This window comes from Rhinoraja longicauda, unplaced genomic scaffold, assembly GCF_053455715.1.
Source record: "Rhinoraja longicauda isolate Sanriku21f unplaced genomic scaffold, sRhiLon1.1 Scf001026, whole genome shotgun sequence".
Taxonomy (NCBI): Eukaryota; Metazoa; Chordata; class Chondrichthyes; order Rajiformes; family Arhynchobatidae; genus Rhinoraja; species Rhinoraja longicauda.
The window spans coordinates 196-27,825 of record NW_027602242.1 but is presented as its reverse complement, the minus strand read 5'-3'; the positions used below and the strand labels follow the sequence as shown (position 1 = coordinate 27,825).

At 40.4% G+C, this 27,630-nt stretch overlaps 1 protein-coding gene across 1 annotated transcript; it reads right to left on the bottom strand.

Annotated features, from left to right (window-relative positions):
* Positions 1-2,908: 2,908 nt before the first annotated feature.
* LOC144591444 (spliceosome-associated protein CWC27 homolog) lies at positions 2,909-27,357 on the bottom strand (the record flags this gene model as incomplete). Its single annotated transcript, XM_078395613.1, has 9 exons — positions 2,909-3,054; positions 6,043-6,082; positions 7,757-7,836; positions 9,679-9,748; positions 13,797-13,900; positions 18,633-18,731; positions 20,071-20,214; positions 20,717-20,829; positions 27,261-27,357. Coding segments are annotated over 9 exons (893 nt in total), but the record flags the coding sequence as incomplete, so codon positions are not given.
* Between the last annotated feature and the right edge of the window lie 273 nt (positions 27,358-27,630).

The window sequence follows — 27,630 nt, the reverse complement described above, 5'->3', positions numbered from 1 at the left end:
ACTGTCAAGCTGGCAGTGATAATGTAAGATGACTGTCGGATCCGCGCGTGTGCAGTTGGGGGAGGGTTGCCACTCGGACGGGGGGCGGGACCCGCCCGAGAGACGGGAGTGGCGGCCAATGAGGAGGGTGGTGGGGGGCAACTGACGAGAGGTCTCTTGCTTCGGGCCACCGCAATTGTTGCCTGGGGTTGCGGTGCGTGGTTCCCTCTCCCCTTTTCTCTCCCCCCTTCGCCTGCCCCTGGCCCCCTGGGGAGTTTTAAGGGGGGTTGACGGGGGATGGAGTGGGTGAGTGTCATCAGTTCGGGGAGGGTTGTCGGGCCCGCAGTTGGGGCCCATTGATCTAATACAGACGCTGCCGACTTACGATGCTTCGACTTACAATATTTCTACTTAGCGATGGTGCAAACGGCGGGGGGTGGGGGGGGGGGAAGTGGAGTGAGGGGAAGTGGAGTGAGGGGGGGGAGGGGAGGGGAAGGGGGGAGTGCCAGAGAGCCCCTAAGAGTGAAGGGAGGAGGGTGAGGGGAGGAGGGTGGATAAGGTGGGTTTAGGGAGGATGGAGTGGGTGAGGGTGGAGGATAAGGGGGGTTGACAGGGCATGGAGCGGGTGAGTGGTAGAGGGGGAGGGGGGGGAGGGGAGGATGGAATTGGGTGAATGGGTGAGGGGGCTTGAGGGGAGGAGGGGGGATAATGGGGGTTGAGGGGGGGTGGTGTGGGTGAGTGGGGGGGGAGGGGGAGGGGGGAAATTGAGGAAGGGAGGGTGCTAGGCCAATGCATGAGAGATTTGGTCCCAGCGGGTCCACCTGTTCTAGTAAGCACTAACGTTAAAGAACAATGAAGATCGATATATATCATCGGACAGTTATTGCATTGTAGTTACATTAGTAGTTACATTGTCTCTTTTAATTTAGACTGGAGATCTACAGTATTTCTTTGCGGTTTTCTTGCCAGCAACAACACTATGATACTGCGGAATTGATGTGCTTTAAATTATTCTGGCCTTAATTACTCAGAAGTTACTCTTCAAAGGTTAAATTTGTTTTCAAGGCCGAATGTCTAATCTATTGCGAATCATCCAAAATCAAAAATATATATATATATTCAAAAAATTCCCTGACTACATCTGCCATGAAGACATTGGAGCGGCTGGTCCTTGTTCATCTCTGGCCCCTGGTGAGACCATCGATGGACCTGCTGCAGTTTGCCTACCAGCCTGGCATCGGGGTGGACGACGCCAGAGCTCTCCTACACAGAGCTCTCTCACACCTGGAGAAGCTTGGTAGCACTGTGAGAATCATGTTGTTTGATTTCTCTAGTGCGTTCAACACCATCCAGCCTGTGCTTCTGAGAGACAAGCTGGAGCACACAGGAGTGGATAACCACCTCACAGCTTGGATTCTGGACTACCTCACCAACCGCCCACAGTATGCGAGGACAAGGAATTGCGTTTCTGACATGGTGGGCTGCAGCACAGGGACTCTGCAGGGAACAGTTCTGGCTCCTTTCCTGTTCATCCTGTACTCTGCAGACTTCATGCACAGCTCAGCCAACTGTTAACTGCAAAAGTTCTCTGACAACCCTGCCATCGTCGGCCTCATCACAGATGACGATGACAGGGAGTACAGAGAATTGACCCAGGACTTTGTGGACTGGTGCCAGCGGAACCGCCTCCAGATCAACGTGGGGAAAACCAGGGAGATGGTGGTGGACCTCTGCAAGCGCAGCCACGCCCCCTCGACACCGGTGAAGATCCAAGGAGTGGACATTGAGACTTATAATGGTCTTATAAGTACCTGGGTGTTTACCTGAACAATAAACTGGACTGGACTGATAATAGTAATGCACTGTATAAGAAAAGCCAGAGCAGACTGTACCTGCTGAGGAGACTCAGGTCCTTTGGAGTGCAGGGGGCACTCCTGAGGACCTTCTGTGACACTGTGGTGGCATCAGCCATTTTCTATGGAGTGGTCTGCTGGAGCAGCAGCATCTCAACTGCTGACAGGAAGAGACTGGATAAACTGATCAAGAAGGCCAGCTCTGTCCTGGGTTGCCCCCTCGACTCAGTGCAGGCGGTGGGAGAGAGGAGGATGATGGCAAAGCTATCATCACTGCTGGACAATGACTCCCACCCCATGCAGGACACTGTCACTGCACTGAGCAGCTCCTTCAGTGACAGACTTCTTCACCCCAAGTGTGTGAAGGAGAGATATCGAAGGTCCTTCCTTCCTGCTGCTTTCAGACTGCACATTCAGCACTGCTCCCAGCAGACCAGTAAATAAAGATAATTACCGTTATTTTATTTATAATGAATGCTCCACTTTGCTGCTGTAACCCTGCAAATTTCCCCGTTGTGGGACGAATAAAGTACTTATTATTATTATTATTATATACAACCTAAAATACGACAGATGGATGCTACCATGGACACATAGATGACTACTTCAATTTAGAATATTATTGCTACGTGGTAATTTCATTTCCAGTCAGGACTCATCCAGATGGATTATAATGTTCATCATTCTCTTACTACAAAAAGTGATGGTCCCCAAGGTTTTGTCATCCTTTGAGGTTTCTTGATTTATCCAGCATAATCAGAAACACATTCATATTGGGCTCATCCATTTATCATCAAAAACAAATGACAAATATCCAGTTTCTGTTAACTTCATAAAATATCACATCAAGGGCAATTTTAACTAAAGTATTTTCCTTTCACAAATGCAACCTGAAGTGGAACATTTAAATTGATAACATTTTATATTTACATTTTAAGTTGATAAACAATTGAATATATATAGCTTGAGGGGAATGAGGAAAAATAACTACGCATTTCTTCAGCAAATTTGTGGACAGACCGAGATCTTACTAGAAAATTGCTAGAATAGAAAATGGTTAAAAATGCTGCACCGACCTGCGGCTGAGTTTCTTTTTTTCTTCATCATCAATATTATCTTCAAGCTGTGGTTTAACATCCTCATTTTGATCTTTCTTCAACTTCTTAGTCATCTGTCCTTTTATTTGTTCACATTCTTCAGTGTCAGAATCCGTATCTTCCTCCTGGGAGAGTAACCATCTTAATACAAAACTTCTGGAAAAATGACTTCTAACCCAGACTTTAAATGCAACAAATGCCTATAAGTCACTTTCAAGCTCCTGCTTGATTCAAACAACCTGCTTTCAAGCCAATTTTACACATCCTCTAAAATTTAGGGTTGAAATGTGAAAGCCAGTCCTTCTTTCCTGCAGATTTGATCAATATACTAAAAGGTATAATACTTCTGACAAAATATATATATTTGTTTGATTATTCCAGTGAGTGGCACATTATTGCAAACACTTTACCGAAGAAGGTGCTCGCCTTTGTTTGCCCCAGTGAAGATCAAGAATTTCTTGGATTCTTGGATGAATTTGTTACAAGGACAATAGTTTCATTTAGTTTAGAGATACAGCGCGGAAACAGGCCCTTCAGCCCACCGAGTCCACACTGACCAGTGATCCCTGCTCACCAACACCATCCTAAGCACACTAGGGGGAATTTACACTTATATCAAACCAATTAACCTACAAACCTGTACGTCTTTGGAGTGTGGGAGGAAACTGAAGATTTTGGAGAAAACCCACAGTCACAGGGAGAACATACAAACTCCCTACAGACAGCACCCGTAGTCCGGATCGAACCCGGGTCTCCAGCTCTGCAAGCGCTATAAGGCAGCAACTCGTCCGCTACGCCACCATGCAGTCCTTAATAGATTAAAATATGTACAATATGAACAGCATTAAACCGAAATGGCCGTGGAAAGAAGCCGAGAGTGGTGATGGACGAATGTTTGTCAGGCTGGAGGCCTGTGACAAGTGGTATGCCCCTGAGATCAGTGCTGGGCCATTGCCATTTATGGTGTTTAACAATGATTTGAATGAGAATGTAGAAGGCATAATTAGTAAGCTGGCAGATGAAACTAAAATAGGTGGTACTGTAGACATCAAAGATGGTTATCAAAGATTATAACTAAATCTTGATCAACTGGGCAAGTGGGCTGAGGTGGTATTTTGGGACCTTTATAGTGAATGGTAGGGCCCTGGGGAATGCTGTGGAGCAGAGGGATCTAGGAATACAGATACATAGTTCCCTGAAAGTGGCATCATCGGTAGGTAGGTTGGTCAAAAATGTTTTTGGTACATTGGCCTTCATCAGTCAGGGTCTTGAGCATAGAAATTGGGATGTTATGTTACAGTTGTATGTTGGTGAGGCTGCATTTGGAGTATTGTGTACAATTTTGATCACCCTGTGGTAAGAAGAATATCATTAAGCTGGAAAGGGTGCAGGAAGAATAACGAGGATGTTGCCAGGACTTGAGTGCCTGAGATATTGGGAGAGGTTGGGTTGGCTAGGAATTTATTCCTTGGAGCAGAGGAGGCTGAGGGTTGATCAGCCATATATAAAATTATGAGGGTAAAAGATTGGATGAATGCAGAGTCTTTTATCCAGCATTAGGGAATCAACAACCGGTGGACATAGGTTTAAGGTGATGTGGGAAGCTCATCCACCACTATGCCTCGTATCACAAAGCCACTTTTAGATCTAATTGCCAATATGTTTCTGATCCCTTGTACTTTAACTTTGCACACAGTATCTATTCTGAAGCTTTAATAATGTCTTTTGTTCTACCTCATCAATTTTCTTATTTATAGTGCTTACACACTTTTCAATGAGCACTACTGATCTGGAAAATGTATTTCAGTTATTTTTAAGTTAAACAATGCCATTATTTTTAAAAAGTTGTCTTCATGTTTAAAAAAAGATTCTGACATTTGAGTTTTTGCAATATTGTCAATTTTTTGAATGTTGATTTAAATTCTCCATCCGTAATGGTGAAGTTTCAACTTGAATTTTCAATGGTATTTGAAATCAATGGCAAAGCTATTATGCTAGCTATATTTATTTATAAATAACAGTATTGATGAATTTCATTGAATTGAGAAAAGCCATTACTGGAAACTTGGATCTGAGGGTTTGAGCTTCTTTAAATGTGTTTTTTGAACCTGTTGATCAGAATCACAAAAACGCAAAACAAAATGAGGTTTTTCCATCCTCGTCTCTGGTGACTCTTCAAAAGCATTGTTGTGCTTCGACTTACATTAACCACTTCTGTCCAATCCCTGCTAGATCCTTATCCACAAGTACCATGTCAACTTTCCTTTGAAATTATTCATGGAAACAGCTTCCATCTTAAATTTATATTTTCCGGTTATTGATCCATGCACCAGAGGAAGTTTTTTTTCTCTATATGCTTTGAAAATGTATAGGAAAGTATTTTCAATGTGTAATATTATGAAATTTGGGATTGTTTAGAGTACATGTAAATAATAAAGATTGTGCCAAGTCACTGAAAAATAAAAACTCAACTAATCCCCTTGGGCTACCACTAGCATTTATTTACCTTTCCTTTTTCAAATCATAATGGATTTGTGGCTTGTAAAAAAGCTGGAGTGGACCTAATTGGCTAACTTAGACAATAGACAATAGGTGCAGGAGGAGGCCATTCGGCCCTTCGAGCCAGCACCGCCATTCAATGTGATCATGGCTGATCATTCTCAATCAGTACCCCGTTCCTGCCTTCTCCCCATACCCCCTGACTCCGCTATCCTTAAGAGCTCTATCCAGCTATCTTGAATGCATTCAGAGAATTGGCCTCCACTGCCTTCTGAGGCAGAGAATTCCACAGATTCACAACTCTGACTGAAAAGGTTTTTCCTCATCTCAGTTCTAAATGGCCTACCCCTTATTCTTAAACTGTGGCCCCTTGTTCTGGACTCCCCCAACATTGGGAACATGTTTCCTGCCTGTAACGTGTCCAACCCCTTAATAATCATACATTTCGATAAGATCTCCTCTCATCCTTCTAAATTCCAGTGTATACAAGTCTAGTCGTTCCAGTCTTTCAACATATGATAGTCCCACCATTCCGGGAATTAACCTAGTAACTTGCCTCCTCCTATTCTAAGATTCCATAATATTTTCTCTTTAAATAATGCTGAATAACATACCTTGTCGGATGTAACTTGTGTCTTCATTATTGCCAGTTCACTGGAGAGAATACAATAAGGAAATTTTAAGACACATAAAGTCATGTAGTTGTTCAAATTTCAATCCCCAAAGAATAAATATGCACTGGATATAATTAAGATGCGGCATTCCTATGCGGAAAAAGTCCTAAATATAAATCATGAATCTAGGATTAGGCACATATTGGTTGACTAAACTAAATGTCAATGGTGCCTGAAGTTTAATTCTATTCTATGACTTGATACCGATAGTTTATGCTATCAGTTCACATCTTTATCATGATATCCCATGGACTGAGTCAGAATCATGAGAGACAGTAGATGCACAGAGTCTCTTGCCCAGAGTAGGTGAATCGAGGACCAGAGGGCATAGGTTTCAGGTGATGGGGAAAATATTTAATAGGAACCTGAGGGGGAACTTTTTCACACAAAGGTGGGTGGTGTACGGAACAAGCTGCCAGAGGAGGTAGTTGAGACAGGGACTATCCCAACATTTAAGAAACAGTTAGAAAGGTACATGGATAGGACAGGTTTGGAGGGATATGGACCAAACACAGACAGCTGGGATTAGTGTAGCTGGAACATGTTGGCCGGTGTGGGCAAGTTGGGCCGAAGGGCCTGTTTCCACATTGTATCACTCTATGACTCTATGACAGCCTCCACATCCTTCTTGTAATGAGACAACCAGAACCAGGTTGAGGTTTAGAACTGCACAGAATATTTCAAATGTCACCTAACCAAAGTTCATAAAGTTGCAACATGACTTCCTGACTCGTACTCAATGCTCAACCAATGATGACAAGCATACCATACATCTCCTTTACAACTCTATTCATTATGCCACTTACAGGGAAATTTTGGACGTGGACCTTAAAATATCTCTGTAATCAATGTGCAATGGGTTGTCATTAACTGTATATTTTCCCCTTTCCTCCCAAGTGCAACAACTCACTCATATTTGCTCAGATTAAACTCCGTCTGCCATGTCTCCGCCCGTATCTGTAACTGATCTATATCTCGCTATATCCTTTGACCATCTTCCTGACAATCACACACGATCACTCACACACACACACAATCACACGTGCGCACGCACGCCTAGATCCCTGCGGAACACCACAAAGTTCCATCCGGAGTAATACCCTTCGCCACTACCCTCCATCTTCTATAAATATGCCAGTTCAGAATGCAAATGACCAAGTCACCGTGGATATCATGCATATTTATCTTCTCGATCAGCCTACCATGAGGGACTGTCAAATACCTTGCTAAATTCCACGTAGACAAAAGTAAATCCATGTACACAACATCAGCATTAAAATAAAACTATTCAAAAAGTCCACATTGATAAGTCTATGCAACAGTCAAAAAAAGATATATATTTACCTCTAAGAGTATAGACCAATGACATCTAAAACATGATCAAAATGGCCACTATTTTTACTGAAACCTAAAGTGTGAGATTTGTCATACTATTCAACAAGGAAGCACCACAGCTCAAAGCAATCATATCCTCCCTCAAATCCTCATGAAATTTCCTCTTCTGAGTGGTGGGGCACCGTAATTTTCATTCTGTTTTCCTAGCTAAGAGCAGCTATCTCAACTGTTCACAGGTCGAATCCAACATTATTCTGGTTACAATAAACAGGTTATTAACTGAGACTTAGAACTAAAAAAAGTAAAACACAGGACTCACCTTTCAACAACTGGTACAGAGCTTAGCCGTGGATCATCCTTCAATAAATCATGACTGCTTTTGCTTTTTCCTTTCATACTCTATGAAACACAAGTGAACAGCAGTGACAATTTATTGTTTTACTTTTAAAATGTAAAAAGAGTTGTGGGCAATTAGAAAAAAATATGTAAGACAAAGTGTACAGGGACGCAGCGGTAGAGTTGCTGCCTTACAGCACCAGAGACCCGGGTTCGATCCTGACAGGGTGCTGTCTGTACAGAGTTTGTACGTTCTCCCTGTGACTGTGTGGGTTTTCTCCGAGTGCTCTGGTTTCCTCCCACACTCTAAAGGAGTACAGGTTTGTAGGTTAATTGAGTTTGGTAAAAATTGTCCCTTGTATGTAGGATAGTGTTAGTGTATCCGATTGCTGGTTGGCGCAGACTTGGTAGGCTGAAGGGCCTGTTCCTGTGCTCTATTCCAAAAATAAACTAAAGCAAACAAAGATATATTATGGTGCAAAGAGCAACAAATCGCACCCTACACTTGAATTTCTTCAGAAATTAAACTGGCAACAAAACCTGCATTGAAATATAGTTGCACATGCAATTAAAGTAAGGAGTTCATTTGCAAAATAACTATTCCGCACTATGTCAGATGAAGTGCAAATTGTGAATCCAGAGGAAAGAATATGTGGAATGGGAGAGGGAGAGGAGAAATGGGTGTGCACCCAGGGAAGGGAGCTAAAGGGTAAAAGGTGGGGAGCCTGGAGAGGATGGGGGCTTGTAGATTAGTTACCTAAAATTAGAGAACTCAATCTTCTTACAATTAGGTTGTAAGTTACCCAAGTAGAATATGAGGTGCTATTCCTCCAGTTTGCGTGCGGCCTCTTCTGGCAATGGAGGAGGCCCAGAACAAAAAGGTCAGTATGGGAATGGGAAGGGGAGTTAAATTGGTTAGCAACTAAAGATCCAGTAGGCCTTGGTGGACCGAATGCAAGTGTTTGGCAAAACGGTCGCTGAGTATAAGCTTGAGTACTTAGTTGGTTTATTCTCTCTGGTGGAAACTTAATGTCCACTGATCTACTTTTTACGTTAAATCAAACAGAGTGTCATCTGTTCCAATTAATATTTACATTTGTATATCCTTTCCATCTCTGGAGTGTAACAAAAGACATTTCCATAATGACACTTCGTTGATTTATTTCATGAATCCACCGAACCAATGAAATCCCTTCAGCCCAAATTCTACCTTGACTTGTGTTTCTAATCCTACTTGGGTTCTCTCGCACCTCTTTATCCACAGATCTTAAGAATTTCCACAATTTTACATCCTGATTTTCACACCGTAAGGAATCAAGACTGGACTTTCTCAACAATTTTATCTCAATCTCAGGCCACAGGTTGGCAACCAGTATCTAATGTAAACCCACAGGAACCTACAGTTATCCTGCCTATGCTAATCTCACCCCTTCCTGCAGGACCTTGCTTTATAAAAAGCAAAGAATATAGAGAACAAATGAAATATCTGCAATAGATTAGAGAGAAGGAGTGAGATCAATGGCGTTGCTATTGTCTGAGAGATGGATTGGGAAATGCTTGTTAATCACAACAAACAGTAACAGGAAAAGGGCATCTTCAAAGCTAACCCAGCATGGTCCAGAAACTGCAGTTTTGTTTTATCTTTTTAACACCATCAGATAGATGGAGGAAGGAAGTAGTAACAAGCTCCCACAGTCATTGAAATGAAAAATTGTAAGGGTAGTCAGAAAACAAATTAAGTCTTTAACAGAGAGTAAATAAATTAGCTTCATTAAGAGAAATTAGTCTAAAAAGAAATAGGTTTGACAATAGACAAAGTGAAATGCTAGCAAACTATACAAGTGCATTGCCTATGATATAGCCAACATACTTATAATACCAAAACATGCAAAAGTAAATTACTACCTGGCTAACTCTGTTTACTTCCTCCTCTTCCTCCTCTGCTTCTTCTCCAAAGGAAAGCAAGCTGAAATTTCTGGAATATAAAAACCAACCAATACATTTTGGGAGCTTGCATATTTTGTAACATTACTTACTCCTGCTAAAGGATATCAGTGTGGAAATTGACAGGCACCTGGAAACATGCATTAAATGTGCATGATTGTGAATTACCAACGCAATAGAATCTGCTTTAATTATTATCACACTAAAAGGTCTTTTCTCTAGGTGTACAGCATATAGAGAGTAGATAAATCATGGGTCTGCATCAGTGAAGAGAGGTTGCAAAGAGAACATTGTCCTGTTTTTGTTTCTTTTTCGTTAAAGATCGCATTAGATGATTGTTGAAAGTAGGAGATTGTGATTGACAAGAATGCTCAATGTCAGAGATTTGAGGGAATGCCTATGCATGGAACAAGATTAAACTTAACATGGGCCTAACTGAAATGCACCCCAGCAATGGACCATAAGCTGGGACTTGCTCAGAAAGGCTAACTTAAACTTAAGTTGATGCATACCTCAGCATGCATTACAAGGGCCTGCTTCAACACAGCCCCCTCTGCTGCAATTCCTGGTGCCTTAATAGTTAGTGATTTAGAAGCATAGAAAAAACACAAGAAAAGTTGCAAGTATGGTAAGCTGTGAAATACTTTCCAGTGACAGCACATCATATAGACCAAACTAATGTTGCACAACATGCTTGATTTTCTGAGCTCTAGTTGGTTTAACTACATCATTTACCAGTAGTTTAGTTTATTGCCACATGTACTACAGCACAGTGAGTTTTTTTTGTTACATGCTAACCAGTCAGCGGAATGACTATACATGATTATGATCAAGCTATCCAGTGTACAGATACATGGTAAAGGGAATAATGTTTAGTGTAAGATAAAGTCCAGTAAAGTCCAATTAAAGATACTCTGAGGGTCTCCAATGAGGTAGATAGTAGCTTGGGACCGCTCTCTAGTTGTTGGTTGGATGGTTCAGTTGCCTGATAACAGCTGGGAATGGATTATTTTGAAATCTCTATCTAAAGACATCAAATCTGGAAATGTTACATAGAAAATAGGTGCAGGAGGCAGGCATTTGGCCCTTCGAGACAGCACCCCCATTCATTGTAATCATGGCTGATCATCCACAACCAGTAACCCATGCCTGCCTTCTCCCCATATCCCTTGATTCCACAAGCCCCTAAAGCTCTATCTAACTCTTTTAAATTCATCCAGCGAATTGGCCCCACGCTGCCTTCTGTGGCAGAGAATTTCACAAATTCACAACTCGCTGGCTGAAAAGGTTTTTTCTCACCTCAGCTTTAAATAGCCTCCCCTTTATTCTTAGACTGTGGCCCCTGGTTCTGGACTCCCCCAATATTGGGAACATTTTTCCTGCATCTAGCTTGTACAGTCCTTTTATAATTTTATACATTTCTATAAGATCCCCTCTCATCTAAATTCTAGCAAATACAAGCCTAGTCTTTCCAATCTTTCCTCATATGACAGTCCCGCCATCCCGGGGATTAACCTTGTGAACCTAAACTGCACTGCCGCAATAGCAAGGATGTCCTTCCTCAAATTAAGAGACCAAAACTGCACACCATACTTCAAATGTAGTCTCACCAGGGCCCTATACACCTGCAGAAGAACCTCTTTACTCCTATACTCAAATCCTCTTGTTATGAAGGCCAACATGCCATTAGCTTACTTCACTGCCTGCTGTACCTGCAGGTTTACTTTTAGTGACTGGTGTACAAGGACACCCAGGTCTCGTTGCACTTCCCTTTTTCCTAATCTGACACCATTGAGATAATAATCTGCCTCCTTGTTCCTGCCGCCAAAGTGGATAACCTCACATTTATCTACATTATGCTGCATCTGCCCACACAGACAACCTGTCCACGTCATCCTGCAACCTCCTAACATCCTCTTCGCAGTTCACACTGCCACCTAGCTTTGTGTCATCTGCAAATTTGCTAGTGTTACTTTTAATTCCATCATCTAAATCATTAATAAATATTGTAATTAGTTGCGCCCCCAGCCCCGAGCACTCCACTCCCCACTGCCTGCCATTCTGACAGGGACCCGTTTATTCCTACTCTTTGTTTCCTGTCTGCCAACCAATTCTCTATCCATGTCAATACCCTACCTCCAATACCATGTGCTCTAATTTTGCCCACTAATCTCCGTGTGGGACCTTATCAAAGGCTTTATGAAAATCCAGATACATTACATCCACTGGCTCTCCTTCATCCATTTGATCACATCCTCAAAAAATTCCAGAAGATGAGTCAAGCAGGATTTCCCCTTCATAAATCCATGCTGACTTGGACCAATCCTTTTACTCCTATCCATTGACTCCAGCATCTTCCCCACCACCGATGTCAGGCTAACTGGTCTGTTCTTGTATACAATAGAATGTTCTTATATACAATATAATTTAATTACCTTCTTGCCTTATGTACAAGATACCTACATATAAACATCAGTTTTTCCTCAATTGTTGCTTTTAAAATTTCAGCATTTATTTGCTCTGCCAACAGAGATTAGCTTTCTCTAATTTTAAGTTTCCAAGTGAAACTAGTGAAGATTCAGTAACATAACTAAAAACATACTTTAAGTTGAATGCCATCCAGACATCCTCTGAAATTGAAGAAATGTAAACGAAAAAGTGACATTTCAAATGAATGCAATAAAGCAAAAATAGTTTGGTCAAAACCATATTGATGAAATATTTACAACAACAAGGCAGGATAAGATAAAGCTGGAACTGTAGCTAGTCCTTATGATTTTTTGATGTACTATTGAAATGACACTTGATTTTGATAAGTTGTTTTGACTCCAATTTTGACTGATAAAACTCTGAAATACCCCAAAACAAATTCTGGAGATCACAACAAATCTCTAGACTTAACAGACCTACCAAGACCAAAAATCAGTGTAACTGGGTTTGTTGGCATGCCTATGACTGCTGCAATAATGAAAACAACAGCTTCTTCATAGTTAACAAAAATATTTATAATTGTTGAATATTGTGCTAGCTTCTTATTGATTCAGTCTTAGAATTAGAAAGCCAAGACAAATTCAGCATTTTTCAACTTATAACTTAGCTTGATTATTTATCTGTTTTGGATGAAATGTTACAAAAACCATTACTATAAAGACCCAGCCCAGGTGTCAAACTGTAGAAATGCTGCTACATTTAAAGAAAAATTAACATTTCCAGGGAAACATGGCGAAGTAGCTTCTGATTCAAGAAATCAATATTATTTTGTTGTTGTTTTCATTCAGAAACAAAGCACTATCACATCTTTGATTAGTTTTGCTTTGTTTTCAGGATCTCTGGCATTTTCTTCAATTGTTTTGCTACTCAACTTCAATAGAGCCACAAACTTCAGTTTTCTGCAAGTTGAAGACAACATGTTCTATACAACGATACCAATGGACTAACTAAAAAAGCAATGTTGGTTGTAATTTAATTCAGAAATATATGTATACTCACTTCTTTATATCTTATATGGAAATAAAGTAGAATTGAAACATTTCATCTAAGATCGCGTTTTTAAATGTAATTATTGCTCAAAAATACAACTATTTAGTTATGATTAACATTGACAGTGAGGGAGAGTATTTACAGTAATGGTTTTGTAACATTTCATCCAAAAAAAATTATATATATATATATATGACAAAAGAAAGATGTCCTAAACATGTATAGGATATTTGAATCTGATCCGCCATTCACTGGAAAATTTGAAGTCAATAGACAATAGACAATAGGTGCAGGAGTAGGCCATTCGGCCCTTCTAGCCAGCACCGCCATTCAATGTGATCATGGCTGATCATTCTCAATCAGTACCCCGTTCCTGCCTTCTCCCCATACCCCCTGACTCCGCTATCCTTAAGAGCTCTATCTAGCTCTCTCTTGAATGTATTCAGAGAATTGGCCTCCACTGCCCTCTGAGGCAGAGAATTCCACAGATTCACAACTCTCTGACTAAAAAAGTTTTTCCTCATCTCTGTTCTAAATGGCCTACCCATTATTCTTAAACTGTCATCCAACTTCATATATTGATAAGATATTGGTTTTACTTTGTGCCTCTCGAATGAGGTTTTTTCAATTCTTCATCACGCTTCTCCTTCTTGTGTTTTTTCAATATTCTTGGAACAATGTCATCAAAGCAGTTGTGTAGCACCTGGAAAAGTATGTTGACAATATTCACTTAAGAGCAATTATTTGGTAACAGTGAATTTTTACTTTTATGTACATTTAACATAATTATTGGGGCTGAAGTCAATCCCTAAAACGATGGAGAAAAGGAAAAGGTAGGCTTTTATGTGGTTAGCTCATTTCACGACATTAGGACACTCTAAAAGCATATCAAACCTAACAAAGTATTTGTAGTCACTGAAATTGGACCACTCAATATTCCATGAACAACCTAATAATAATAATAACTGGCTGAATGGACTCAACCTAACCTGCAACCAATGTTCGCTACTCATGAAATGCCCAAAGTTACATTTGGCTTTTGCGACTGCATACCTTCCAAGCATCCTATCTGCCTGCTGTGATTATTCCACAAGGTGGAGTGAGCCACAAGTAGCGATTAAGATGCCGACAATGGATACTAAAGGCTCCATCCACACAGTAGTCTGAAGTTCTTCAGATTGTTAATATCATTAAAGCCTCTCCCATAGGTTTTTAATATTTCTTATGAAACAAAAATCAAAATATTAAAACATACGAAAAGATATTTATCTTGTAAAGTAAGATCATTGTAATGAAAATCACATTTTTTAAAAACTTTTGTTTTGATGTTGTAACCCCCTATTCCAAAAAAATGAGGCCATGCCAAAGATAAAGTCGAAGGGCGAATCCAACCCACTGAATACATTGAACAAAGATTGCTGGACTTTGCAGTGCAACAGAAGTTCAGGTGCTACACTATTGGACTTTCAGCATATTCCTTACATCCAGGGCCAGCAGGTCCAGAATGAACCTCAGCTAATGGACTCTTCCTCATAGACGTGAAAGTTAATTATCAAAACAATCCATCCCAATTGGATCTAGTGATGCTCAGTGAAGAATAAATATTGCTCATGGAAACAGGAATAAGACTGTTGCTCTTTTTTCAAAGCAGTGTCTTTTAAGTTTGCTGAAAAGAGTTGAGGCACCAAGTTAATTCCTTATGCTAAAGGCAACATCTCAAACAGCTTTTAAGCAGCTTAATGTTCTGCGAAGACTTTATAACAGGACTTGAAAGTACAGCAGAAAGTACTGCGCTAAATTAGAAATGCATGAACACTGCAGTTTTAGACACTTTGCTATAGGGAGAAGTTTCTTATTTTCTACAGATCAGTGCCCATAATAGTTATGCACACTACAATCAGGTCCCCCCTTCCACCTTTGCTCCAGAAAACAAAACAGCTTATCCAGTTTTCCTTATAACTGAAACCCTCTATCCTGTCAACATCCTGGTGAATCTTCCTGCAGCCTCTCCAGTACAATCATGCCTTTCCTATAGTGTTGTGACCAAAACTGCACACAAAATCTAAAAACAATGTCATTTAAGGCCGTACAATATTCTCACTATTCTTACATTCTGTGCCTGGCTAATCGGGGCAAGGATCCCACATGCCTTTCAGCACCCACAGGGTTCCTTGGACTTGTCCCTTTGTTGCTCAATACTTCTTGGAGCCTAAGTGTCTGTAGCCAATGTGGGACAGGACCCTCTCTCTTTGGGTGTTGCTGTGATCCCTTTAACAGGCTGACACGCACATTTGCACGCACACCTCCAAGCCCAAAGCTGAGCTGCCAGGAAGAAAACTGTATTGTCAGCCTCATCTCCTGAGGCAGGGGCAAAGTGCAGGAAGATGCCCCAGATCGTCAAGCATCCTCCTTCAAAAACCAGGATTACACTGCTGAGATCATCAATGTCATTGCACATGTGCTCTTATGGTGGGGGACAGCGCCCCCATGTGGTCCTAGACTTTCGTAAGGAAGATACTCTTAAACCATGCGAGTTCACCCTACTGCAAGTGTCGGTGTGGTTGCTGTCGAACCCAGCGTCGTCACAGACGCCATACTGGTTGAGAATGAGGGCAAGACCACGATGGCTAATTGCAAGTTGGAAGAAGAAATCCAAATGAAGAATCAATACTGTTTCTGAAGGTGGAAAGAAGAAGAAAAGGCGAGCGAGAAAGAGAGCTCAGCAAGATGAAGTTGGTCTTGGGACAGCCCCGAGACCACCAGCGTTATTGTGTGGTCAAGACTGAACTGCCTGGAAAAAGCCCTAGACAGCCTGCGTCTCTACCTGAAGCTAGGTCTGAATGGCCGGGACACGTCAGAGATGCGAGAACCTCCTCCTACCCCAGACAAGGGAATGTGCACACACACACCCACAGAGGCAAAGACCACAGAGGCATTGCCAGGATAAATTCCAAGCCCAAAGCTGAGCTGCCAGGAGGATACCTGTACTGTCAACCAATCTTCTCGAGGCAGGGGAAAACTGCAGGAAGAAGTCGGAGATTGTCACGCCTCCTCCTTTGATGACCAAGCCTAAGCTAGAGATCACCAACATCATGGCTCACGTGCGCTCTGACAGCGAAAGACAGTACCACCATGTGGTCCTGGACTTTGTTACCACTGAAAATAGTATAAACCATGCGAGTTCACTCTATTGCAAATGTTATTGTGATCACTGCTGAACCCTGCATTGTCCTTGACACCACAACCCCCATTAGTCCCCCTGCTCATAGCACCATAGTACTATCCATGTGGTGATTGTATGTTCTACCTGTGATCATGTGTTTCCTCCAGCTTCCTCCTACATCATGTAGGTTGAAGGTTAATTAGAAGGTCAGAGTCATTGAGTGCGGAAACAGGCCCTTTGGCCCCACTTGCTCACGCCGACCAACGTGCCCATCTACACTAGTCCCACCAGCCTGTGTTTGGCCCATATCCCTCTTAAAATATCCTATCCATGTACAAGTCTAATTGTTTCTTAAATTTTGTGATAGTATTTGCCTCAACTACCTCCTCTGGCAGCTCGTTCCATACACCCACTGCCCTTTGTATAGAAAAGTCACCCCTTGGATTCCTATTAAATCTTCTCCCCTCCCCCACCTCACCTTAAACCCATGTCCTCTGGTCCTCGATTCCCCAACTCTGGGAAAAACATTGCATTTACCCGATCAATTCCTCTCATGATTTTGTACACCTCTAAGATCACCCCTCATCCTCCTGCGCTCCAAGGAATAAAGCCCTAGTCTGCTCCATCTCTCCCTATAGCTCAGGCCCTCGAGTCCTGGCACCATCCTCGTAAATCTTCTCTGCACCCATTCCAGCTGGACAGCATCTTTCCTACAACATGGTGACCAAAACTGAACACAATACTCTAAATGTGGCCTCACCAACATCTTATATAACAGCTACTCTCCTCTAACTGATGAAGGCCAATGTGCCGAAAGCCTTCTTGACCGGCCAATCTACCTGTGACGCCACTTTCAAGGAACTATGTACCTGCACTCCTAGATCACTCTGCTCAACTATCTCTCCTTGAATCCTACGCAATGTAAGGGTGGCACACACTGGATTAGCAACTTGCAAGTCATGTAATTGAATTCTTAGCATGGCAAAGTAAAAAACCAAGAAAAATAGATTTGTTACAGCACTAGGAGGATCTTTGCTATAATTGTTTTCCTGGAGGAGACTTCTCTAATGATCCATTTTGGACTTGTGCCCCTTCTAGAATGTGATCTCTAATTACAGCATCTCCGAGATCCCTGGCAGGTTTTGATGGGTACATAGAGTTCTACTTAAATGCTTCTGAGCAATGTTTTAGTACTTCAACAAGAATTATGTCCATTATAGATACAGGACAATAAAAGTATTTTTAAAACTGAGTTGGTTGTTTGATATCCTATGATAAAGGAACCTGCCATTCCTAACTTGCCATGGGCAGCAGCGCATTTGACATCTGACACCTGACCCATGCTGTACATAAGCATAGGGTAGCCAATAATGGACAATGTTGCACACATTTCTGGAATAAATAATAAATTAATATACCAATTTGAAAATAAGACAAGAGATGGGAAGGTTTATTTAAATAAATGCTTACTTTATTTTATCAAGTTAACAAGCCAGACATCTCGAGGAAAAAATATTAATTAAAAGAATACAATAAAATGCTCACTAACACCCTGCTCTCTTCTGCAAACAAGACATTTTGAAAGACATTTGGATAGGTCTGTGGATAGGAGAGGTTTAGAGATATTGGCCAAACACAGGCAGGTGGGACTAATGTAGATGGGGCATCTTGGTTGGCATGAGCAAGCTAGGCCAAAGGCCTGTTTCCACGCTGTATGACTGTGACTCTATAATCAACAGGGCAATAAAAGCAGTAGAGGAAGCTAATGGTATAACTAATGAGATAAGCAGGCCAAGGGGTAAATGAATGAGGAACGTTCAGTGGAAATGAGTAGAAAGGCTCTTTGATTAGAGAGACTAACAATGGTGCTGCCACTAAACAACCAAGTAATGACACATGTCCCGTGTGCCATATCAATGTCAACTATTAAAATCAGTAAAGTGAAGCAGGTGGTGAGGGAAAGACAAAACCAAAATTATTGATTTCTCATGTTTCCAAGTATGACACATTTGTCAAAAATTATCTTACGTATGACAAGAAAAGCACCATCACAAAGCTATTCTGTGGCAAATGTTAAGAATTGCAGGTAAAGTTCATATTAAGGGTTAATTTTCAGATGATTGACAGTAATAATATTGTGGCACAATTCTATAACTCTGCTACTCCACCTTAATACAACAGAGGAATCTGTAAAAGACCATTATCAAAACATGCTGAACTAATAACCAGATATAAAAAAATTAAAATGCCAATTTCAATTATGTCAACTCACCTCTGTTGATTTAATCTTGTGAGGAATGATTGGCCGTTCATCCTTATCAATTTCAACTTCTGCTAATCTTAATATATTATAAATAGTGTCACCAGTCACCTGTTTAAAAAATAATCCATAATAATTTTCATTTAAAACTGAATATCTTGTTAAACTTTATTCTGCATTGCATTGCTACAATCAGCCAAATGGTTTAGTTTAGGTTAGTGATACAGCGTGAAAACAGGCCCTTTGGTCCACCGAGTACTCGCCGACTAGTAAGCCCCACACGACACTAGGGACAGTTTACAATTTTACCAAGCCAATTAGCCTGCAAACCTGTACGTTTTTGGACTGTGAGTTGAAACCAGAGCACCTGGAGAAAACCCTCGCAGGTCACGGGGAGAACGTATAAACTACAAACAGTGTCCGTAGTCAGGATCGAACCCGGGTCTCTGGCACTGTAAGGTTTGGAGAGAGAACTTTTGAGACTGATACCTCCGCAGCCAGAGACCCATAGGGAGTCAGAAGCCTATGGGGAAGAACAGGATACCAAAATTGGGAGAGCATCGAGGGTTATATGGCTGAAAAGAATTACAAAGATACACAAGAACAAGATCATGAAGAGACGCACCCACCAAGTAAATCAGTAAATTGACCAATATTTCCTTCAGTGCACTTATTGCTTCATTTATATTTTAATACAGGTATCTCACAAACATTTAAACATTTTCACTATAATATAATTAAGTCTTCAGGGCATTTGTCCGCTTGTTGCTATGGCAAACAACCTTTAACAATGAGGGGCAAAGATTATATCTCAGCAAGATGTGACAATTATATTCCCAGCCACAACTGTATCAATGGAGATCACTTTTCAGAAGATTGACAGCTGTACTCAAATGTATTGTTGCTGTTTACACAAACCATTGACATAACTACCTGGTGAAACAAACCAGTCTCTTGACATTATTGACAATTAACATTTTGACTGCAGGAAATGGACCACCAATAGTTTTAGCAGAATAGTACCCTTGGACATGTTACCTCTGTACCTATTATCAAGAGCAGAGATGTTATGAGAGAATGGGGAAAAGAATGAATCATGTTATTTGAAGATCAGAACCAATAATATATTCCTTTATACGTCCCACACTGGGGAAATTTACAGTGGCAAGTGCCCTCGTGTTTGGTGATGATCCAGGATAAAGCAAGGACATAATATTGAAAGAATGGGAGTTGGATGATGGCTCTTCCAAAAATGCCATTACACTCAAGGCCTGCAAATGGTTGAAGGTTTCAGGAATTGTACAACCCTGCATAATATCTAGCTAACAGACAAAACAGAAAATGCAGATATGAGTGAAGGAGAAACTTTTCCAAAGAAGCTGAAACAAATATTGAGGGAGATGCTTATCCCATTGGTTATGAATGTCCAAAAAATTCCCCATAAACTAACCTTTCCAAAGATGGTATGCTTGTTATTAAGTTCATCTGCAGGGCCCAATGTAAAGAAAAATTGACTGCCATTATCATGAGGTCCAGCATTTGCCATAGCAACCAATCCTCTTCTGTTAAAACGTAATCGAGAATGAAATTCATCCTGCAACAGAATAGTATCATGATAAAATTTCATAAAAAGCAGATTTCCAATAGAACATATTCACAAATTTTCAAAATGATTTCATCTGCATTGCTTGAATGGTTTTTCCAATTGACTGTTCCTCAACTGTTATGACTGAATTAGCAAAATGTTAAACTTGTAAAGCACAAAACATGGACACATATAGAAAATTCAGCCATTCCCACTCCTTACCCAACTAAGATTTGTAAATGATCCAGTGTACTGCAGTTTCACAGACAATGTATAGACAGAGCGTGAGGGAAAAGGACAGCACTTACCACTATTGTTTAATTTTCAATGACTCTACTGAAAAGCAGGAAGATAAATAAAGCAATTGAACTCTTGTGATGCCTCTATAATTTGACATTAAGTATATACATATTGTAACTGTAGCAAAATATTGCCAGCATCATGAAATTCACCTTGGGATTACATAATATTTTAAAGAAACAAAATGACAAAAACGGGAAAAAATATTCACCTTAAATGGCTTCCCAAATATCGACTCACCACCTGTTCCATTTCTGGTAGGATCCCCTCCTTGCACAATAAAACCGGGCACAACCCTGTGAAATATTGTGTTATCATAATAACCTAATGGAATAAATAAAAGTGTTACAAATGAGTAATCTTCAGTAAATACTTTTAAAAAACCTCTTATTCAAATATTCCATTAACTGACTGGTTTAAGGCTAAGCTTAATTCAGCCACAAAGCTTTAAAAACAATGTTACTTATTAGGTAGACACAAAATGCTGGAGTAACTCAGCAGGACAGGCAGCATCTGAAGAAGGGTCTCAACCCGAAACGTCACCCATTCCTTCTCTTCGGAGAGGCTGCCTGTTCCGCTGAGTTACCCGAGCATTCTGTGTCTACCTTTGATTTAAATCAGCATCTGCAGTTCTTTCCTACACATTACTCATTAGGTACACTGATGCAGCACAGCTCTGTTGCATGCTCTCCTTGTGGCATTTGAGTTTCTGCCAGATGCTTTGATTGTTCCTATATCCCAAAGATGTACTGATAAGTTAATTTGCTACTGTAAATGATCCCTCAGTGCAGCTAAATGGATGAAAATTTTAAACGGGAAATTATAGAATGTCAGAAGTAGTTGCAGGGCTGCATGGAAATAAAGAGTAGGCAAAAGGGACAGAGGGGATTGCTCTGTTGCGAGTTGGCATGGACACAATGGTCCACATGATTTCTTAGTGTGCCATAATAAGTAAGAGAATTGAAAAGGTAAATTCCTCTAAGCAGATATACACATTCTATTAGGACCCAAATCTGCTGTTAAGGTTTACAGGAAAAGTGGCATGTATTCACATACTTGGGTCTTCTGTAGTGCAGTTAAATGGAGGTTATATTACATGGAGATGAGGATTGAGCAATGAACAATATAATGCGCATATGCACGTCCTATGTAATGATAGCAGCATTTTTCAAGATTTAATTGCAACAGATAAGCATATGCCAAAGTTAATTAGGAGATAATTACTTCCATAGGGATTGGCAACTGTTAGTATAATTCCAGTACTTGAATGTCTTTCTTTTCATTAAAATTTACTGGCATCCAAATCTGGTATTTGGAATATGTGAAATGAAGTGAATTTAGAACCAAAACAATAGTTATTTTGTGACTTTTCTTCACTGAAGGACACCATGTATTAGGGAAAAGTAATTATTTCCATTTTGGCAGAAAAAAAATGTTAAAAAATTATCTAAATGGTGAGGAATTCCTGAGGTGCAGAGGAATAAGTATTCTAAATGAATGGTTCTCTAAAGGCCAACATGCAGTTACAGCAAAAGACACAAAATGCTGGAATAACTCAGTGAATCAGGCAGCGTCTCTGGAGAACATGGATAGATGATGTTCTGTAAGAAGAATCTGACTCGAAACATCACCTATCCATGTTCTCCAGAGATACTGTCTGACTTACTGAGTTACTCCAGCACTTTGTGGGGTTTTGTTGTAAACCAGCATCTGCAGTTCCTTATGTTTTGTAGATATAACAATTAGGAAAGCTAACAGAATGTTAATGTTTATTGTAAGGGGAATTGAATGCAAAAATAAGTGCGTTATGTTTCAGTTGTACATTGCAAGAGCAGGCAAAGCGGAGTGTGAGCCAAGAGGATTATATTACTTGCCTAATGCTAGAGTTAAGGACATCTGGCTGGATTAGGATGGGTAGGATCCACATAGGTAGGACTAGGAAGAAGGCTCTGCTGAGGAATTTTGATGAGGTCGGAACAATATTGAAAAGCAGAACCAGAAGGTTGATAATATCAGAATATATTACCTGCGCCAAGTGTAATATGGCAAAAAGCAAATAGGATTAAGGGAGGTAACTGTATGGTTCAATGCATGGTTTGGTAAAAAAGGGTTTTGATTCATGGAACACTGGTAGCAAGGGTTAGTGGTAGGCTAGAGGATGGAAAATTTTAAAATCCAATGACTAAAAAGGTCAAAAGGAGGAACATTGCTTCCGAAAGAAAATTTACAAAATAAACAAAGTTTCTGTTGATATATAAATAAATAAGGCAGCTAAGGCAAGTGTGAGACCTCTTTAGAATAATGCTAATGAGTTAGCATTAGCAAAAAGAAATGGCAGAAATGTTACATCAACTTTTTAAAATATCAGTTAGCATTGTGGAAGACAATGTTTCAGTTCAGTTTATTGTCACGTGCACCGAAGTACAGCGAAACGCTTTTGTTGCATGCTTCCAAGTCAGCAGAAAGACAATACATGATTACAATCGAGCCATTTACAGTGTATAGATATATGATAAGGGAACTACGTTTAGTGCAAGGTAAAGCCAGCAAAGTCCGAACAAGGATAGTCCAAGGGTCGCCAATGAGGTAGATAGTAGTTCAGGACTGCTCTCTGGTTGTGGTAGGACGATTCAGTTGCCTGATGCAAATATCCACAAGATAGCAAATGGGTTAACTAACGGAATAACTTTTAGAAATCCCAATTATATGAAACAGAGTATTAATGAAACACATGGGGCCAAAAGTGGACAAATTGCTCGGATTTGATGGACTAAGCCTAGGGGTTTTAAAGAAAGTGACTATAGAAATAGTGGTCACATTGGTTGAAATTAGTCAAAACACACTAATTTCTGGGAGGACACCAGAAAACTAGAAAATAGTTTCCCAGTTTTTCCAATATTGGCAATATGATTTCCTTGTTCAGAAAGAGAGGGATAATAAATAATGGAACTATGGCCCAGTTAGTTCTAAATCATTTGATGACAAAATACTAGAATCAGTAATCAGAAGAAATAACTAATAATATAGAAAAGCTAAATACCATAAAAACTTTCTTTGTGGTTTATGAAAAGTGAATCATATTTGAAAAATTGGTTCAAATTCTTTGAGGATGTGACAGGAAGAGTTGACAGAGGGAACCTATAGACAATTGTAGATTTAGATTTCCAAAGCCACTTGACAACATGCCACATAAGACGCTGGTGCATAAATTAAGTGCCCAAGGTATTGGATGAACTGTTGTCAGTCAGCATAGATTGAAATCTGGCTGTCACATAGAAAACAAAGATTGGAGGGATGTAGCGAGTGGTTCTTGGCCCTCACTTGTTTACTGCTCCCATTATCCTGGAGAAGAGAATGAAATGTAAGGGTTTCAAGTTTGCTGATGATAAGTATGTTGAAAGGCTGGAGCAATTAGGCTTGTATACACTGGAATTTAGAAGGATGAGGGGGGATCTTATTGAAACATATAAGATAATTAGGGGATTGGACACATTAGAGGCAGGAAACATGTTCCCAATGTTGGGGGAGTCCAGAACAAGGGGACACAGTTTAAGAATAAGGGGTAGGCCATTTAGAACGGAGATGAGGAAGAACTTGGTGAAGGTGTGGAATTCTCTGCCTCAGAAGGCAGTGGAGGCCAGTTCGTTGGATGCTTTCAAGAGAGAGCTGGATAGAGCTCTTAAGGATAGCGGAACACTTTCCGGTTGCCAAACACTTTAATTCCCCTTCCCACACTGACCTTTCTGTCCTAGGCCTCCTCTATTGTCAGGATGAGGCTAAACGCAAATTGGAGGAACAGCATCTCATATTTTCCTTCTCTCTCTCTCCATCCCTCCCCCACCCAAGTCGCAGCAGCTTCTCGTTCTCACAGAGCAAACAGCTAACAATGGCCTGTTTCCTTTATTATCATTACTTTTTTGCATCTTTCATTCATGTGTTCTATATCTCTCTACATCACTGTCTATATTTCTCGTTCACTTCCCCCCTGACTAGTCAGAATGGTCCCAACCCGAAATGTCACCTATTCCTTCTGAAAGAGTTAATGGCTATTAACTGTGCATGATGGGATGCTTGACCATAATAAAATGGTAGAATGAATAAAAAGCCTGAACTGTGAATAGCCAATGTTTGCAATATTGCACCTGGCAGGATGCAACTCCTAAATCTTGTACACCAGGCTCTGATAGTACATCCCTTTTGCCTGGGGAGGACGTCTGGGAATGATTAGAACAAGGTTTCCGCTGAGATTAGGATGTGGTTAACTGCTGACTACTTGTGGAATTGTGCAAACATGACCGTCTGTGGTATAACAAGAATCCTTACCTTTGACTAATGACTTTGTGTGAAACATTTTATGACAGTAGAGTGACAAGTATATTGTGCAGGATACAATTTGTTATTAATTTGAAGGAAATGTTGTGTTAAACATCCTGGCTGCAAATTCTGTATAAAAATGCTGCGAAAATGCTGTATCTTTGAGTGGAAGCACAGGGAGTGCCGAGTATGGTTATACACCCTTTGGACTGATCCCCCCAATCCCGTCTGACGATAATTAAAGCTTTGCTTGGTTCACCTTTAACCGTTTGTGTTGTTGTCTGTTTTAAGAAACAAACTTTAACATTTCTCTCTAGAGATGCTGCCTGTCCTGCTGTTACCCCAGCATTGTGTCTATCTTCAGTTTAAACCCGTATCTGCAGTTCCTTCCTACACAATAAATAAAATAAATAAATTATTCCTTCTCTAGAGATGTTGCCTGTCCCGCTAAAATTGGAGTATTCAATATTCATACCATTGGGTGGTAGGCTACCCACGCAGAATATGAGGTACTGTACTTTGCCCATCACCTTTATTTCCAACTCTGTAAACACAGCTGCACCATCATCAAAACATTTACATTATTCTTCCATCGCTCGAGTCAATTTTTGTGGTGTCTCCTTGTTGCCCTTAAAATATTCATCTTTCATGAAAGGCAGCTTGTCCCAATATCCAATCATCCCTACACACCCGATCTTTAACTTAACTCTCCAATGCATACAATTTTATATCTTTGTATTTGGCTTCAAATATACCTTTGTATTACAATCCCCCAACAACCATTTTCAGTTTTGTATACCACTATCATCTTTCAACGCCTGTCTTTGATAATCAGCACTTCATTTTTGGTAACAAAGCAACCCGGCTTGAGCTCCAACTCATTAAACTAGTCTCTCTTTCTATTTCTTTCAAAACCTTTCCCAAACAGCAACCTTGAATACTCTCACCTCATCCCCAAGACAAGGGGAAAGTATACAGCTAATGGCAAGACTCTGAACAGCTTTGTTGTATACAGAGAGCTTGGACCCAAGTCCACAGCTCCCTGAAAGATGCAACACAGATAGAGTGATGAAAAAGGTGCATGGTTTGCTTGCCCTCACTGGTCGAGGAATTGAGTGGAACAATCAGGAAGTCATGTTGTAGCTTTATAAAACTTTGGTTAGGTCACATATGGAGTACAGTGGGTAGTTCTATTTGCCCCATTACAGGAAGGATGTGGAGGCTTTGGAGAGGGTGCAGATGGTTTAACAAAATGTTGCCTGGAATAGGCATTAGCTGCCTGGAGAAAACCTATGCAGGTCACGGGGAGAATGTATAAATTCCGTACAGACAAGCACCTATAGTCAAGATCAAACCCGGGTCTCCAGCGCTGTAAGTGGTTCATAAAAAGCACAATTGTGGAAAATAAACAAGTTTTATCTTCTCAGGTTCCGAACACTTATTCACAAATTCCTTTGAGTACTGTCCTAAGCCCCATCATCTTTAACTGCTGAATTACAGATAATTACTGAAAGATGTAACATTGACTGTTCTCACTATTGCTCAATGAATGGTGCTCTGTGCCTAATGCATGCAGCAAGATGCAGACCAACATTTAGACTTCAATTGTTACGTGGCAAATAACGTCTCAGATATGTGCCTAAACTACATCAGCTGCAGTCTAACCGTAGATTCTTGACAGTCACCAATATCATCATCTAATCCTCTACCATTAATATCTCAGATTTTTTATTTATGGGCTGGAAGGGGGGAATGAAGGAGCTCGGTGGGGGAGGTTGCCATTTTACCAAAAATAGAGTATTTTCAGTTAATGAGCTTTAAGAATAAAGTTCTACTGAAAGATCAATAATATGGAATTCAATTTTTTTTTCTCTACACAGCCTAGCCTGAGCATTTCTTGTGCAATTAGTAACTTTTTTATCCCACCCTCCTATTTCTAGCTGTAAGATTTAGTTTCTAATGAGGAACCTCAGTGCGGAGGTGCATACAAGAACACATCGTCAACTGCTGCGAACCCCTTGACTTCCCAACATAGCAGCCCATATGATTTGCACACCATTCACCGCCACTGATGTTCACTCCCTCCACCACCAGTGCACAGTGGCAGCATTAGGTACCATCCAAAAGCTTCTTCAATGGCACTTTCCGAGCTATCTGATAGTGAAAATAATGAATGCAAGTGCTTACAGAATACCACTTCTTGCAATTTTTCTGTCACAACATTCTGAATTTAGTAACCACAAAAATACATTTAAACCATTATAAGAAATTATTTCAATAAGTTGATAATTGCTGATGATACAACTTGCATATAGAAATTGAGATTAAGCGTAAAAATATTCTTTAGAACCATTTACGTGATCATATACTTTTGTTTCAATACAGCAAATGGTAGGGAAAACAAAATAATTTAATTAAATATTGCAATCTTTGAAAGATACCTTCCATGCAGAGTTGAATAAAGTTTCTACATGCTTTTGGTGCCTCTTTTGACCATAATTCTATATCAATGTCTCCTGCTGTAGTCTTCAAAAGAACCTGAAAATTAAAATTAAAATATAGTTGGAGCTATAATGTGCTTCAACATAACATACCATTCTAATACGTCACATAACTAGTTGTTAATGTTACTCTTTAAAACATGATTACAATCTCACTAATTCAACATATTGGCCAGAATTTGGGATTCAATACCTACAGCAATTTCGATTGAGACAAGAGGAACAGTGTGGTCAGACAAGATCAAGAGTGTGCCCATGAATACAAGCTGGGGAGCACAGAATGAGGTAAAGGTCAGTGAACCTTTGAGAA